General features: G+C 43.7%; 1 protein-coding gene across 5 annotated transcripts in view; it reads right to left on the bottom strand.

The window, feature by feature from the left end:
• Nucleotides 1–1,487: 1,487 nt before the first annotated feature.
• Nucleotides 1,488–17,482, bottom strand: part of pde5ab (phosphodiesterase 5A, cGMP-specific, b) — a 232,917-nt gene continuing 216,922 nt past the window's right edge. For all 5 annotated transcript variants that reach the window (XM_078543324.1, XM_078543308.1, XM_078543317.1 and 2 more), the window contains exons 16-21: nt 15,933–16,033; nt 12,976–13,053; nt 8,371–8,434; nt 6,096–6,170; nt 5,847–5,930; nt 1,488–2,497 (exon numbers count right to left, since the gene is read on the bottom strand). In XM_078543324.1, the coding sequence (XP_078399450.1) occupies nt 2,384–2,497; nt 5,847–5,930; nt 6,096–6,170; nt 8,371–8,434; nt 12,976–13,053; nt 15,933–16,033 (516 nt within the window). In that variant the 3' untranslated portion in view covers nt 1,488–2,383. The remainder of the gene's footprint in view (nt 2,498–5,846; nt 5,931–6,095; nt 6,171–8,370; nt 8,435–12,975; nt 13,054–15,932; nt 16,034–17,482) is intronic.

Here is a 17,482-nt window from a genome sequence, read left to right as displayed (position 1 = left end):
CATTTAGTCACAACTAAATGAAAGTCAGTCAGCAAGTTTTTGATTAGTGCGTATTGCTTGAGTCCCCACTTTTCCTGATGACACGGAGGGAGATAACAGGTTGGTAATTGGCCAGGTGGATTTGTTGACTTATTACAAATAAGGGACTTTGTTGGGTAGGTGCCAGTGCCAATAGCCAAAGTAGAACCATTTGACTAGGGGTGGCTAGCGTGCAGGCATGCAGCCAGGATGTTATTAGGACCCACAGTTTTTACTATGACCAAATAGGCTCGGCTGGCTTCTTAATCTCATGTGGAGTGAGCTGAATTAGATGATGGTCAGGGACCAAGGACAAAAGTGAGTAGAGTCGTTGACTGGACATTTTTGCCAGAAGACATTTGCAAATTTTTCAATGTTTGCTCTTGCTCTCATGTTGGCTTCACCATGGTTGATGATGGAGATGTTCATGGAGTCTTATGTTGGTTCCAAGTCCATGTATTTTGTAGCTAATCTGAAATGGGCTTTCACATATTTGGTGGAGGCAAGGGATACTATTATTGGAGAATGGAACACAACCCCATTTCAGGCACCTAATGTTGGCATTAAGCACTCCTATGTCACCTAGAGTATAACCAGCTACAAAATGAAGTTCGCTCTAATCAATCCCAACAATGTGCTATAACGTCAACTTTAGGAGATTATTAGTTAATGTAACAGTGTGACATTGCCATTTCCATGTCAGTCATTCCTTTAGCCTTATTGAGAATGCCAGTTTAATATTACATTAGGAACAATTTCATGCTATAGACCTGTGGTCATATTATAACTAAAAAACAGATGAAGCCTTCAACCTACATTCTAAACTATGGAGATGGGAAAATTGTGCTAATCCATTGCACCATAATTCTACATTGAAATTTAGAAGTTACAATACTCACAATACTTGTAAGCAATCTAATGTAATAAAACAAATAATTAAGCAACATTCTATTGAACTGATAAGCTAGCCACTTAGCATTACAAATCTGAACGATTTGCCACTGATGTTACAGAAAAGTCTGTCAGGTATTGATAGCACTGTAGTGTCTTCGTAATGCAGAAACCACACATTTGTTTGACAACTTGTGATAATAATTTATGAAAATAACTACCTACATTTTTCCTATCAAAGCCACTTGTTTATATGCTACAGCTTTAAAACAGCACAACTATTTGATACAATGTTTGAAAATAAATTCAGACTCTTTGAAGATGGCCTCATGAGGCATTCCAAAGTTCCAAGCCAATCTCCCCTTCAAAATAATACCAACAAGAGTTCTCTGCCTGTCAGCAATGATCTCAGAATCAGTTATCCCTTAGTAATGATTTGAGAAGGCTGTAAAAAAACCAGGAAAGCAATGAAGCAGTTTAATCAACAACTGAAATGTGATCAAATATCATAAGGTAGCTTCACCTGCACTGTATAGGGAAACTGAAAACAGTGCACTAGTTGAAGGAGCCGTCACATCATTCAAGTTGATTTGCTCACCTTGAATTTCTCGGCATAGTTAATGAGGTTGTCATCATTAATTAAACTTACAGATATTTATTATTTATCCACCAGTGTTTAACATAATCAGGAGAATCTGTCCAGTACTGCTACTTTCTGACCTTGGCAGAATTGTACACTTGAAGCCCATGGGTCATCTCGGTTATAAATCATAGCTGTGAACTCAGTTCCTATCTTATATATCTAAGCTCAATACTGTAGCATCCATGGTCTAGAAATATCTTCATTGCAGTACCCTCCACATTAAAAAATCATAAGGATTTTTACATTTTGGTCTAACATTAACGGGTTACCCCCTTAAGCAGCATTCTCAGAGTTGTCCTTGGAAAAATCATGGCATTATCTACATTTTGGTATTGTTCTCCTCATTCTTTAAACGGAAGAGTAAACCACATAACAAGAATTATCTTAATTAGTGTCTCTTCACCCTACCTCAGATTGTGAAATTTGACAATAGCTTTTGCCTCCCCAGAAGAAAAATGCCAACCAGGAAAGGTGGCTTTACACATGATGGATTGAGTGGGTTACAAGGGAACAGTCCCGATATCATGATGTTACCTGCTTTATTTAAGAGGACTAGGGCCTTATGACTTTTAACATTGATAAACTGAACTAATTTCTGCAATATGTACTGCCTTAAAATAAAAAAAAATGATGTTACAATGTAGATAATCTAATTTTCCAAACTATACCCTGAAGATATAAAGGATAATGGCCACTATGACAATGCAGTACCAACGTGAGTGGTTATTAGGGTCACTCTTTTTATAAAACTGATGGGTAAAATCACCAATCTCATAGTCCCAGTGGGAAGCCACAATTGAAAGGAGCATGGTATCTAAATGAGACTATACATCACTTCTTTTCCCCATTCACCAGTTTTTGTGCGGCTAGCATTTCCCAGTTCTTTCGATTATTCCTACAACCTTCAAGCAATGGGAGACAAGCTTCAGATATTCCTGCCAAAGCCTAGAAGGGGCACATAAAAAAAGGAGTTGTATTAATGTCACAAATTGGCAATGTACACTAATTTCCATTAATGGTAGAGATGATTTTGCACAATAATTTACATATTTGCTCAGTTTTCTGCAGACTTTGAGACTCCGGCATTGGGGCCAACTGGGGGTGCTGAGCCCACAGTAGCCAACCGCGCAATCCTCCAGGACAGGGTCTCCGAATTGGTCGCCTCTGTACTCGCCATTGTATAAGGTGGACTTGCGATGCTGCAAGCCCAATTAGGAGGTTGGCAGTTCTGGACCCTTGGCAGCAACACCAGGAGAGGTGGGCGCTACTGAGTCAGCTGATGGAGGCGCCCTCGGAGGTGTGGATGGAAAGAAAACATTATTAGGTCTGAAACTGGGGAAGAATTTTCCGTTCGGTGAGCGGGGGGTGGGGCCCGCTCGCCGACGCGTAAAATGACGTGCAGTAACGTTGGGCGGGTGTCCCGACGTCACCGCGCGTCATTTAGATTTTCAGTTCAGTGAACTGTCAAAGGCCTATTAAGGCCTGTTAAAAACTAATTAAAACAATTAAATGAGCTGCCTGTCCTACCTTAAGGTTGGCGGGCAGGCAAAGAGCCCAGGCGGCCTTCGCATTTTTCATGAAACCTCATCCATGGGCCAGATGAGGTTTCATGTAATGTTTTAAAATTCAATAAAAATTATTAAAAAGATTCATTGACCTGTCCCAGCTCATGTGACACTTAGGCCTTTGACAGTTCGACCGACTCCGCTGCGTGCCCACTGAACTGAAGGTGGGAATGATGCGCAGTGACGTTGGGATACACGCGCGGTGTCACCGCGCGTCATTTTATGCGTCAGCGAGCAGGGTCCGCCCCCACCCCCCCGCACGCTGACCAGAAGATTCAGGCCAATCATTTCTTCTAACTCCCTCATTGTCATAGTTGTTGAGTAGCTGATATCTGTCCTGGCAGCCACTGCTGATGACAAATGGGTCACATCTAATTTTAAAAAAAATTTAAATATCAACCCTGGCTCAATAGTGGCACTTTCACTTCAGTTAGAAGGTTATTGGTCAATCCCCATTCAAGGACTTAAGCACATCATCCTGGCTAACGCTCGAATGCTGTACTGTCAGAGGTACCATCTTTCCAATAAGATATTAAAGCAAAGTTCCATCTCCTCTCTCAGGTGCATGTTACAGATCCCAGGGCACTGTTTGAAGAACGGCAGGGAGAACAGTGATTTACTTGTACTTTTTTCAATTTAGTATACTGTATTCGCTATTCACTGTGTGGTCTCTTCTACATTGGGTAAACCAAACACAGGCAGGGTGGCCGCTTTGCAGAATATCTCTGTTCACTCCACAAGCACGATCCTGAGTTTCCGGTTGCTTGTTCTTATAGTTCCCCACCTCGGTCTCACTCTGACCTTTCAGTCCTTGGCCTGCTACAGTGTTCCAATGAAGCTCAATGCAAACTCGAGGAACAGCACCTTATCTTTCATCTCGGCATTCCGCAACCTTCTGTACTCAATATCGAGTCAACAACTTTCGACCATAACCTCTGCCTCCATCTTGTTCTATGTGTTTTTTTCTCTCTTTCTTTCTCTTGATTGGTCTTGTCTTGTTTCTTTCATTCCCTTCATGTTGCATTCAGGTGGTTGCTATGTTGCCATTCACGCCTCATATAGACACAACCTTTGCTTCTTTCCTATACCCATTACCACTCTGTTAGGCTTTTGCATCATGAAATCTTTGTTCGCTTATGTTCCCTGCTTTCCGCCCTATCACAGAGCTCCTATTTTGTTTTCCCTGCCACCACCCCCGTCCCCCCATCACCCCTAATTGGCTTAAAAACTCTTCCTTTTCTATCTTTCTTCAGTTATTATGAAAGATCATCTCGACCAGAAACATTGGGCTGTATTTTACGTGCCTCCGCCGTGTGTGTTTCTGGCGGGGTGCACGCTTAAAACAGGGTGGGTACCCACCTCACCACCTTCCCACCCAACCCTGAGCTCACCCTCATAATATGGAGGGTGGGTGGCGCCAAATTGTCAGCCTGCCTGCCATATTCAAATAGATAATTAAGGATCAATTAGGCTTGTTACCAAGCCAGTTGGCCCTGCTAATGTGCTGCCCATGCCATAAAATGATTGTCATGGGCAGCTGGATGGCAGTGGGCAGCCCGATTCTTTAAATGCAACCTTCAAAGCATGGGAGAGAAGGAAGGGATTGGGGTTTAAAATTTAGGGGGCTACCCTTTGCGGGTTGGAGGGGTGACCTCCCTAAGACCGAAATACCCCCCTCCGCCTCCCTCCCTGACCAGCCGGAACCCTCCCTGCCTGAGACCCCGTACTTACACATTCCGTGGATCCATTGGGCCTTCCACCTCCTCAGTGCAGTCCCGGCAGTGGCCACTAATGCGCTCTTGGTGCTGTCAGGACTGTTGGAGCTGCCAGCTAATCCAGTTGGCCAGCAGTTCCAAAGGGCAGGACTTCCTCCCAATGAGTGGTTTGTTAAGCCACTATAAAATAAAAATTCTGGAAATACTCAGCAGTTCAGGTAGCGTCTGTGGACCAAAACAGTTAATGGGCCCAAGAAAATGGAGGCGGGGATGCTTGGCTCCCCAGAAGCAAAGTCGACGTGGAGCCAAGCTGTTCCATGCCAGCCCCTCCTGAAGACATAACGCGTGTTATGTCTTCAGGAGGGGGCAGTGGAGGCTGGGTCTTTGAATATATTCGAGTCTGAGTTTGACAGATTTTTGATTTGCAAGGAGTCAAGAGTTATGGGGAAAGGACAGGAAAATGTAGTAAAGGCCACAGATAGTAAAGATCAGCTATGATTTATTATTTGGTGAACAGGTTCAATCGGGGCCAAAAGACCTACTCCTGCTCCTATTTCTTATGATCTTATTATGATCTCACAGTTTGCCTAGAGATTCCGTTCCAATCTTCTCTAGCCAGGCGTATAATCTTGGAACCAACTTGATCTCTTTTAAAAACCTTAATTGTAAGAAATTTCCAGAAGCTAATGTTCATACAATTCTATCCCGAAGAAAAAAATGAATAGGGGAGAATTTCTTCATTGCCCTTCACTGATCTTCAGCTGCAACTTTGGCATGAGAAATGGTGCAAATGACAATTTATGACAATTCGTTGGGTTTCCGTTGATTTTTTGCCAAAGTTACAGCAAAAGACCAGGGAGTGCTGCATCACTCTATCCCTATCCCCCTCAAAAGCTCCACACCACCCTCACCGTACCCTAACACTAACCCTCCATGCCCCAAACCATAGCCACCCCAGGCCCCCACCACTGGAATTGCAGGCAAATGCATTTTTTGGAAGCTGCCAAGAATTACCTCATATAGCTTAATACAGATCGCATCAATGAATCCAACCTGCATGCTGGGGATCTGGTCACGTTTCTCTCGGTTCATTAAATCCTTCAAACGGAATTTAAAAAATTAATGCAGGAGAAGTGTCATTCAAAATGAACACAGTATTGCTCTAACAAAGAAACACCTTTACATTTTAAAACTAAATGGCAGCTGTATTATTAGACTACATCTGTATTTTGTTTATGCAGAAATCGTAAAACTGATACTTACAATGGGTTCGATTTTTAGCTCCTCTCTCTCCTTGTCACCTTGTTCAAAAAATTCTGTGGCCACAAGTTCAGCTATCTGAAAAATGCAGTTGCAGGATTAAAACATACAGGGTTTTTTGAAAAAAAAACTTGTTAAAACCAACTGAAGTTGCAAAATCAGTTTTATTTGATAGGCATGCTTTTATAATAAGGGCTGTAGTTGTGGATGAGCCATAATCAAGATACCAATTTACTTATATGGCATATTAGCCCAGTGCTTGGTATTGCAACATATGCTGCCACAAAGTGAGAGAGTTTTCTCCCCATTGGAGGTGGGGTTGGGCGGGAGCAGGCACAGGCCAGCGCGCAGGCGCCGCCATTTTGCGTGGGCAAGCCAATTAAGGCCCGCCCAGTGTGACGTGCACCCGGAAGCGCTGAGCGCTCCCTCTGCGCGCAAAAGAGTGCAGAAATCTCCCTGAGACAGCTCTGTGTGATTTTTAAAAATTTTAATAACGAGAACAAAAATTTTAAGACATGTCCCCTCATGTAATAGTGTCACATGAGCTGGGACATGTCAATGAACTTTAATTAAAAAATGTATTTAATTTATAAACCCTTCATGATAAATGCGAAGGCCGCCTGGGCTCTTCGCTTGCCCACCAACTTTAAGGTTGAACGGGCAGCTCAATTAATTACTTTAATTAGTTTTTAAATGGCCTTAATAGGCCTTTGACAGTTTGGTGGGCACGCAGCCGACTCTGCTGCGCGCCCGCCGAACTGAGGGTCAGGATGAAGCGCGGTGACATTGGGACGCACTCCCAATATTACCGCGCATCATTTTACGCGTCGGCGAGCGGGGCTCGCCCTCCGCTCATCGACCTGAAGATTCTGCCTCATGTTTCAGCCAGCATGCTCCATAAGCTCCTGGAAAGCTGGAAACTAAGAAAACATGAGAGCAACATTGGCAGGTTTGGGAGCACCAGACTCACCTGCCCACCCTCAATCATGAAATGATGCTTGGTAACAGTTATATGATACAAGAAAAGGGAGGAAACTGATAATTATTTATTTAGATCAGTTTATCATTTACTGCGATTTGGATTGTATGAGATTTGGCTGTTTGTGTCATCCATCTTAACCATTTGCAATCATGTAATAAATGAAAATAACTACAGATGGTTACAGCACAAAAGAGGTAAGTGCAGGTCCTGCCGGGATGTATGATCCAGATATTTAAATTTAAAAGTATTTAAATTTATTAAAATCAGGAATGAGGTTTCTCATGCTTCAGACCAAATTTTGCTGATTGGAAATTGAATATCTAGGGGCTGAATCTTATCTATGTCGGGCTGGCTGGGCGGGAACGGGCGGGGGCGGGCGTGGAGCTGATCGCTGCCCACGATCGCTTGCGTGCTGCCGTCTTATGGGGGCATAATACGCATTCCATAGCGCTCAGCTGTGTGGGCGGGGGGAGGAGGGAGAGAGGAGGGACAGTGTCACATGAGCTGGGCCATGTTTGTGAATTTTGTAAAATTTAATTCATTATTTTGTAAACCCTTCAGGAAACCTCATCCCGCCTGTGGATGAGGTTTCCTGGAAAACGTGAAGGCCGCCTGGGCTCTACTCCTGCCCGCCAACCTTAAGGTTGGACGGGCAACGTTCTTAACTAGGTTAATTACTTTCTTAATGGCCTTAATAGGCCGTTGACATTTTGGCGGTCGCACAACTGCCTCTGGCACGCGCCCGCCGAACAAAATATCAAGATGACACGCAATGACATCAGGACGCATGACAACCCCATTGCGCGCCATTTTACGTATCGACGTGTTGGGTCCGCCCCCACATGCTGACCAGAAGATTCAGCCCTATATCATCGTTCCTTCACTGTCACAGGGCCAAAATCCTGGAATTCCCTCCCTGACAGTGCTGTGGGTGTACCTACCCCACATGGACTGCAGCGGTTCAAGAAGGCAGCTCACCCCCACCTTCTCAAGGGCAATTACGTATGGGCAATAAATGCTGACCAATGATACTTACATCCCATCAATGAATAAAAGAAACTTGGGCAGTAACTTTTGGATTCTTTAGTTTTAGTTGCATTCGTCTCAAGCCTGAGGTTTACCATTTGTATGTACGTTTTTATAACTATTATTAATGTTATTTTGACAGCATAACCTGTACCATTATATACATATATATAGATACACATATATAAAAAACATGTTTCCAAAGGCAGGATTAATATTACATAGCTTCATACATTTTTAAGGACTATGGACTGATACTGTCTGAATTACCTTTTGTTGAACAGGCCAAGGTTTGGTTATTGCAGACACATCACATGCTGTCATCAACATCGCCCTGTCAACATCAGTAAAATGAATACAAAAACTCAGTGAAATATCATTATATTCATCAACATGTTTTGTAGTTATCTTGCAATTATTTAAACAATTTTGGGTCAGAACTTTCCTGGCTGCTACATTTGGCAATGCCATTAAAAATTGTTTAATGTTTCTGTTGAAGTTGTAAATCTATTCTAAAACAACACATGTATGAAAAATGAAAATGCTTACAAATATTTACCCTGAATCAGAATCAGAATCTGAATATCAGTAGTAACTATTTCCCCCACAGCATCCAAAGCTACTTAACTTACTGGTTTAAAAATGAATTTTGCAATCTTTGTTTCTGAATCATTCCTTGGAGAAATGCATCAGCCCATGATGGATACCAATGGGGCAGATGCTCTGTGGTGATCACCAAATAGATCACCTGATGTCAGTGTAATCAGTCTGTTTTCTTTAGGTTTTTTTGAACAATTTCCGTCAGAATGTATTAATTGGTCATTTATATCATTTAGTCTTTGTGGATTCTTTCTGCGAACAAACCATCTACTTCGTTTGCCCAAATTAGCAATAGTAGTTGCATTTAAAAAAAATAATAATTGACTATGACACACTGTGGGAAATCCTGAGGATTTGGCAAAAGTGTTTAATAGACGCAAATTCCTTCTTGACTTGAAAAATCAGAGGTATTGCTGATGGGAGTTAAAATGAAAGAGTAGGTCAAGGATGAAAAAATAGAAGATACAAACATGAGATGTGTTGCTATAGAAAAATAAAAGTGATGCCAAAAGTGAGTTCAAAACTCACAAGCTCAAAAGTAAGTGAGTCACATAAGTCTAATTCACCAGGATCATGCCAGTCTAATTAACTAGGGGCAGAATTCTTGGGTTGGCGGGTGGCCATGATTGACGGGCCCGGGAGTGGCTGGAGAATGGACTGCCGACCGTGATAGGCCCCCCACCGCGAGTTCACATTGGCTGACCAATTAACGGCCAGCCAGTGTGAAACGCACGCTGAAAGGCTCAGCGATGCTGGTGTGGGAGCAGGGGGAGTGCGAGCGCTGAAGGAAAGCACCCTGAAGGCAGAAAGCTGCCTCAGGGGGCTGACGAATTTAAAATGAATAAAAACAGAATGTAAAATCGGGAAAAAATGTCCACGTTTCAGAATGAGACACCTCAACATACGGATGATGAAATTTTTTTCAAAACATTTTAATTTTTTTATATTGAATCACGGAAACCTCATCCCACCCTTAGATGAGGTTTCCTCAAAAATGCAAAGACCACCTGGCCGATTTGCCTGCTCGCCAACCATAACTTTGGACGGGCAGTGAAAAATTGCCATCAATTGCTACTTTAATGGCCTTTAATAGGCTTCTTATTTGTCGACGGGCACGAAGCTGACTCTCACGCCCACCTGCCGACTGAAATATCGTGCGAAGTGCGATGATGTCAGGACGCTCGCCCAACGTCATCGCACGCTATTGCACGCTCGAGTGTGTCAGGCATGCACGCGCACACTGAGAGGAAAATTCTGCCCTAACAGTTTTTGGCTTGCAGTCTGCTGATTCTCAATTCTTGCTATTCTATTAACCACACCCCTAACCCCCAAAAAATCTACTTTTGCTGTAATTTTACAATCAGTGAAGCACTAATTAAGCTTAGCATAGACACCGATCTAATCCATGGCTCTGGGTAGTTTAAGCGTCAAGAGAATAATTGGCTCTGAGAACAAAAATAGTTCATTCAGTCCAAGATGCTTGCTCCATGATTTGTTAGCTCTTCACTTTCGTAATTCCAATTCCCAAACCTTTCTACATGTCCCATTATATCCCAAGTATCTATTTTCCTCTTCTTTGCCTCAATTGTTGCTGCAGTATGGGCTCACTATTATACTTCAATTTCAATTTTAAGCTTATTCCCCCATGTTCTGGGTCCATTTATTAGTATCCCTATCCATCCTGACAATAGACTATTTGTTAATGCCTTGGGACTAGCAACCCAGCAGTCTAGCATCCAAATACAGCCCCTGGCAAATTATGAAAATAAATCTGGTATCTTCTGGGCTAGCATCAGAAATTAACCATTAAACCTGCCAATCTTGAAAAACCAAACTGATTCAGAAAAGGAAACCTGGTATCCCTTCCTGGTCTGGTACAATTTTGATTCCAGTCCCACACTACATGGTTAATTATTAATGCCTTCCATGCAACCAAAGGTGGACAATAAACACTGCCATGTAATCCATACCCTGAGAAAAATAACTCTTAAAATCCTTCATTATTTTAAACACTTCAGGCATCATTTATATCTTTTTCTCTAAGGACCATGCTCCAAGCTAATATCCCTTCAGCCAAATTATCATATTGGTAAGTTGATGTAGGAATTACTGCACAGCCAATACACTCCCCGCACAGCCAATACACTCCTCGCACAGCCAATACACTCCCCGCACACCCAATACACTCCCCGCACAGCCAATACACTCACCGCACAACCAACACAATCCCCGCACAGCCAATACACTCCCCGCACACCCAATACACTCCCCACACAGCCAATACACTCCCCGCACACCCAATACACTCCCCGCACAGCCAATACACTCCCCACACAGCAAATACACTCCCCGCACAACCAACACAATCCTCGCACAGCCAATACACTCCCCGCACAGCCAATACACTCCCCGCACACCTAATACACTCCCCGTACAACCAACACACTCCCCGCACAGCCAATACACTCCCTGCATAGCCAATACACTCCCCGCATGGCCAAAACACTTGCTGTACATCCAATACACTTCCCGCACAGCCAACACACTCCCCACACAGCCAACACACTCCCCGCACAGCCAACACAATCCCCGCACAGCCAATACAATCCCCGCACACCCAATACACTCGCCGCACATCCAATACACTTCCCGCACAGCCAACACACCCCCGCACAGCCAACATACTCCCCGCACAGCCAATACACTCCCCGCACACCTAATACACTCCCCGCACAGCCAATACACTTGCCGCACAGCCAATACGCTTCCTGCACAGCCAATACACTCCTCTAACACCCAATACACTCCCCACACACCCAATACACTCCCCACACAGCCAATACACTCCCCACACAGCCAATACACTCGCCGCACAGCCAATACACTTCCTGCACAGCAAATACACTTCTCTAACACCCAATACACTCCCCACACTCCCAACACTCTCCCCGCACACCTAATACACTTGCCACACACCCAATACACTCCCCACACATCCAACACACTTCCTGCACAAACAATTCACTCCCTCACAGCCAATACATTCCCCGCACAGCCAAGTCATTTCCCGCACAGCCAATACTCTCCCCGCACAGCCAATACGCTTGCCGCAGGGCCAATACACTCCCCGCACACCCAATACACTTCCAGCACAGCCAACACACTCCCCGCACACCCAATACACTTCCCGCACAGCCAATACACTCCCCGCACAGCCAATACACTCCCCGAACACCCAATACACTTCCCGCACAGCCAATACACTCCCCGCACAGCCAATACACTCCCCGCACAGCCAACACACTCCCCGCACAGCCAATACACTCCCTGTACAGCCAATACACTTCCCGCACACCCAATACACTTCCCGCACAGCCAACACACTCCCCGCACACCCAATACACTTCCCGCACAGCCAATACACTCCCGTACGGCCAATACACACCCCGCACAGCCAATTCACTCCCCGCACATCCAATACGCTCCCTGCACAACCAGTGAATTTTTGTTAAGGATGGGCCATCCAAACCTCAAACCCAATATAATATTGGTGATCTTCTATCTCGTGTTTCAGTGAGGGTTAGCATTTGCAGTAACGGCATTCAGGGTATTATTGGGCATGATTACAAGATACAATTCCTGTGAGCACCCCTCTCCACTGTGAGTGCCAGATATGTAAATGCTAGTACACCTAATGAGAATTTGTTGCTGGTCTGTGCAACTGGACTCAAAACTTTGTTGTTAAATTGCATAGCTCTTGTGATGATTGCCTTTTGCAACTGTGGCCTGAATTTTTCCCGCGTCAGGCGGGCTCGGCGGGAGCGGGCGGTCGGGAATCCTGCCACCGCCCGCGATTGGGTGCGCACCGCCAGATAACGCGGGTGGGCCAATTAAGGCCTGCCCAGCGTAATACGTGTCTCCAAGATCAGCGGGAAGGGGCTGGCAGGGCAGGAGGCCAATGTCTGCCAGGTCCAATCGTGACCCGGCAGCCTATTCAAAAATGGCGCAGGCAGCCGTGCTATGGCTGCCTATGACTTTATAGATCAGCAATGCAGAACGTCGTTGCCGAACAGGGCAGGCGGGAGTGCAGGTCAGCGGAGCAGTCAGCCCCAAGGCTTACAGATGTGTGTCTCGCTACCCTCCTCTCCAAATTTCACTCCTTTTTCTTTCTTTGTCCGCTGACTTTATTTTCTATCTTTTAGGCACAGTTGAATATCTTGTGTAGGTTTAACATTTTTTGTGTGATATCGATGCCTGCTTTAGATTATTACTTACCTTAAAAGCTCTTTGTGACTTTTAACTTCCCAGTCAAATTGATTGGTTTTCAGCAGATCAAAAAATTCTTCTCTTCTCCTAAAAAAAAGGTTAATTTTAACTGCATGAGATTAAGTTTTACACAGATTCTCTTCTTTCCTTTCATGATACCATCCTTAGCATTCAGGGTGGATTTTTGTTTTCATTGTCTAGTGGTAATCTGGTGGAGCAGGTTGTTGACCCTTACAATAAAATAATCGGTGGGTTCTATAAAGGATGGATGATTCACTTTGCCAGACTACCACTAAGGCTGTGATGATGAAAATCTACCCTTCCATATGAATGCTTACTATACTAAAATATCTGCTGTCCACCACCATCCTCAGCTCTTTGTTGGCCAATGTGCTGTCTGACTGTTTGACACCAAGTTATGGATGAGCTAGAATTTTCTCCAATTTAGTATCAGCAAGGTTAAGCTATCACCTTTGAAATGGAGCAGTCAAATGAACTTCCATTCCTTGACGGCTCCACATTGTAAAAAAAAAATGTTCATGGGATGTGGGTGTTGCTGGCTAGGCCAGCATTTATTGCCCATCCTGTTGCCCATTGCCCATCTTGTTCAGAGGGCATTTAAGAGTCAACCACATTGCTCTGGGTCTGGAGTCACATGTAGACCAGACTAGGCAAAGGTGGCAGATGGGTTTTTACGACAATGGTGTCATGGTCATCATCAGATTTCTACTGAATTCAAATGTTACCATCTGCCGTGTGGGATTCAAACCCAGGTCCCCAAAGCATTACCATGGGTCTCCGGAATAATAGTCCAGTGACAATACCACTATGCCACCACCTCCCCCATGCTATAAGATTGGTCTTATCGGCAACCTTGTAAATAGGGCCCGAGCCATTTGCTCACCATGCAGGCTTGATGCTGAGATAGGGCGCATCAAAGATATTGTGCAGGATAATTGCTACCTTGGTCAGGTCATTTTGCACTGTATATCATGTAAACTCATGAACAGGCCTAAGGCCATCACTTTCGGCCTTGAAAAGTGCCCAGTCTACCTCAGGTTACCCTGAAAGGGCAAGGTATCTCAAAAATTTGAGCAACAGGTGAAGCTAGCTGTTTCATGCTGCTACTGTGCAGTAGCAACATGATTGGTATTTGCCACTAACAGGATGCTGCTGTTCAGCCAAAAATACGTTCTGCCTATCACACAGATGAGTAATGTGGTATGTGAATTTCAGTGCCGGTGTGATGCAAGGCCGTGTATCCAAAGGCTGGTGGATCGTAGCAAACAGCATGTCCCAGCTGCTGTTCACAACAGGCTTGCAAAACTCAAAACACAGTGTCCGACATTACATGTGATTCCGCGATTGGACAACATTTGCTAAATAACCCTCAATGTGCTAAGAATTACACTGACAACCAATTTAAGATTGTCTGTTGGTGAATTTGCATGTACTGGAAGCTACATATTTCAATACACAGTGCCCTGTTCTTTGCAGACAGCAAGAACATGTGCATTATATTGCACCTGTTTCAGCTAAACAAAATAAGTGACAGCCATTCGCTGACTCATTCCTCAGGGTAATGCCTTGACCAATCAGGGTCAAGCTGCCTGGTTTAAATTTCAAACAATGCTTGGCAGTTAACTGTCAGTCACCATCAGTGGCGCATTTTCTATGGCAACGCCACTTGCCAATCAATCAGCACTCTCTTCACATATAATATAAATTGTTGTTTTCCCCTTCATATTGGTATTCTTGCGAGTGTCCTGATGAGTGCAAGACGAAATGCTTAGACATGTCTCTTTTTTCAGCAATACTAAGCTATTTTGTTAGGCTCCTTGCCAAGGAGCTCCTCCAATATAAACTCCAGCTTATCCAGATTTCCATCTCTCACATCTTGTCTTGCAATAATTCCTACTTCCCTATTGCTCCATCCTTGCCATTTTCCATTAGTAATCATAAATCCTTTTCCTTCCGTATCTCTATGGCCTCCTCCAGCCCTGCTTGAGAACATGTGCCCTCTGCTCTTCCAAGTCTGGCTGCCTTTTGTTCCCCCTCCTTTGGTGTTACGACTCTCAGGCACCATTGTTCCAACTTTGCAAATCTCTTTAAATCTCCCTACTCTCCACTTTGCATCTTTTAAAATTCTCCTTAAAACCTACCTCTTTGACCACGCTTTCAGCCACCTCCCCAAACATTTCTCCAATTGTTTTGACACTTTTTTATATCTCTGTAAAATATCTTGCAACAATTTCTACATTAAAGGCCTATTCTACAATCTGAGCATATGATGCATGCTGATGCTACCATGCAGTACTGACTGACTGCCGTATTGTCAGAGGTGATGAGATATTAAACCGCAGATGCCATCTAACTATTTGGGTGGATGTAAAAGATCCTTTAGCATTATTCAGAGAGAGCAGAGTTTTCACAGAATTCTGGCCAACATTCTACCCTCAACCAACATACTCAGAAACCAATTAACTGGCCATTCATCTCATTTACTCTTTGGGTGACCTTGTTTTGTGCTAATTTGCTGGTTTGCTTACTCGAATTACACCAGTAATTGCACTTCAAATGTACTTAATTGGATTTGAAGTGCTTTGGGATGTCATGAATATATAATAAGACACTCTATAAATGCAAGTTAGCCCTTTAGAGATACATGTAATTGTAGAAAGCTGTACAGCTTAATGAGTACAGGTATTATCACTATATTAATTAATATTTCATTAATTATCATTGCGAAGGAAATTAACAGGTTAATCCTAAAAGATTATCGGGCAGTGTTGAATGTAATTACATTTGCTAATGTAAAACATAAACCACTTCTTTTCATTCTTCTGTCATGTGTAACATGTGTATGAATTTTGCAATTTAAAGACTCAGCACTTCAAACAGTTTTAAAATCTTAACCCTGCAAGACTGAACTTCAGAACTATGATGTGCCTGTCCTCAATACTTACTTCATGTAGATTGCTAGGTCTGTGGCTAGAATGGCCTGCTCAATCATTTTCAGAGTCACTTTATACTCATCGAGAGAAAGGCCACTCAGAATTTGGTTTCCCTGGAGGAAAATAAAGAATTATTAGACATTCAATAAGCTGCCAAAAACTGTGCATCATGGTAAATTTAATTTTCTATATAAGATGAATGACTCTCTAGATAACGCTTTATAAATTCAATACACATTCATGAAATATTAACTTTTATAGTTTTTGGTTGACAATGATAATCCATGCTTTTCATGTTTGCTTTGCTTGGGAGTTATGATTCAGATAATGGGCTCGATTTTATCCTCCCTCCCACCGCCGAGCGCGTTTTTGGTGGGGTGTGGGGGAGGGGGGGGGCGCACATAAAATGTCAGGTGGCTAGCCCACCACCTTCCTGCCTGCCCTCAAGCTCACCCCCACAACATGCTAGGTGGGCAGGTGCTAAAATCGGCAGCCTGAATGCCATATTTAAATGAATAATTAAAGTTCAATTAAGCTTATTAGCAAGCCTATTGACCTGGATAATACGCTGCCCACATAGTACAGTTGGCGTAGGCAGGCAGGCAGGCGTGGGCAGGCCGTGTTTTTATGGCCTGGAAGAAAAACAGTGGGAAGGAAGGGGGGCACCTTATTCGGGGGTGGGGCATGCCCTGTGCATTAGGGGAACACCCACCCCAAGCTGTCACCCCCTCCCTTCCCTCCTCGCCACCTGCCCTCCAAAGCCCAGCACATACACCTCTCCTCCATCCCTGGGCTCTCAGATCCCTCCCTGCCCTAAAATCCTGGGACTTACTTTTCTGTGGCAGCCATTGCTTTCCTTTGCACTACCAGGACTGCTCGAGCTGCTGGCCCATCAAATTGGAAGTCCACTCTCAGCAAGTTTGGCCTGTCCCCAGCATGTTATGGCTGTGGGATGGGCTTCTTTCTTTCATTCATTCATAGGATGTGGGCCTGGTTGGCTAGGCCAGCATTTATTGCCCAACCCTAATTGCCCTTGAGAAGGTGATGGTGAGCTGCCTTCTTGAACCTCTGCAGTCCATGTGGTGCAGGTACACCCACAGTGCTGTTAGGAAGGGAGCTCCAGGATGTTGACTCAGTTACAGTGAAGGAACAGCGATACATTTCCAAGGCAGGATGATGAGTGACTTGGAGTTTTTATGGTGTTTTGGCTGCTGGCTGACTTTCCTCCCCCATAAAATTGCGCCCAATATCTCTGACACAACAATTATTATTATTAATAATAATAATTATTATTATTATTATAATAAAACAGCACATCATTAATATCACCATTTATCAATAGGCTAATGAAAACCCACAATTTGTTATTCTGGATAACTAACTATTTTACTACTTTGGCCAAACTTAACAAACACTACTTAACTAAATATTTTTGTTGACCTGCAAATACCAGATGGAAGCATTCAGAAAGATGTTCAAAATTCATGTTGGGCTGATTGTCAACTCTAGATTGTCAGATTCACCAAGATCTAATATGTATATTGTCAGGTTTACATCACACA

Source organism: Cetorhinus maximus, chromosome 1, assembly GCF_964194155.1.
Source record: "Cetorhinus maximus chromosome 1, sCetMax3.hap1.1, whole genome shotgun sequence".
Taxonomy (NCBI): Eukaryota; Metazoa; Chordata; class Chondrichthyes; order Lamniformes; family Cetorhinidae; genus Cetorhinus; species Cetorhinus maximus.
The sequence above is the reverse complement of the archived record's forward strand: the minus strand, read 5'-3'. Positions and strand labels throughout refer to the sequence as shown.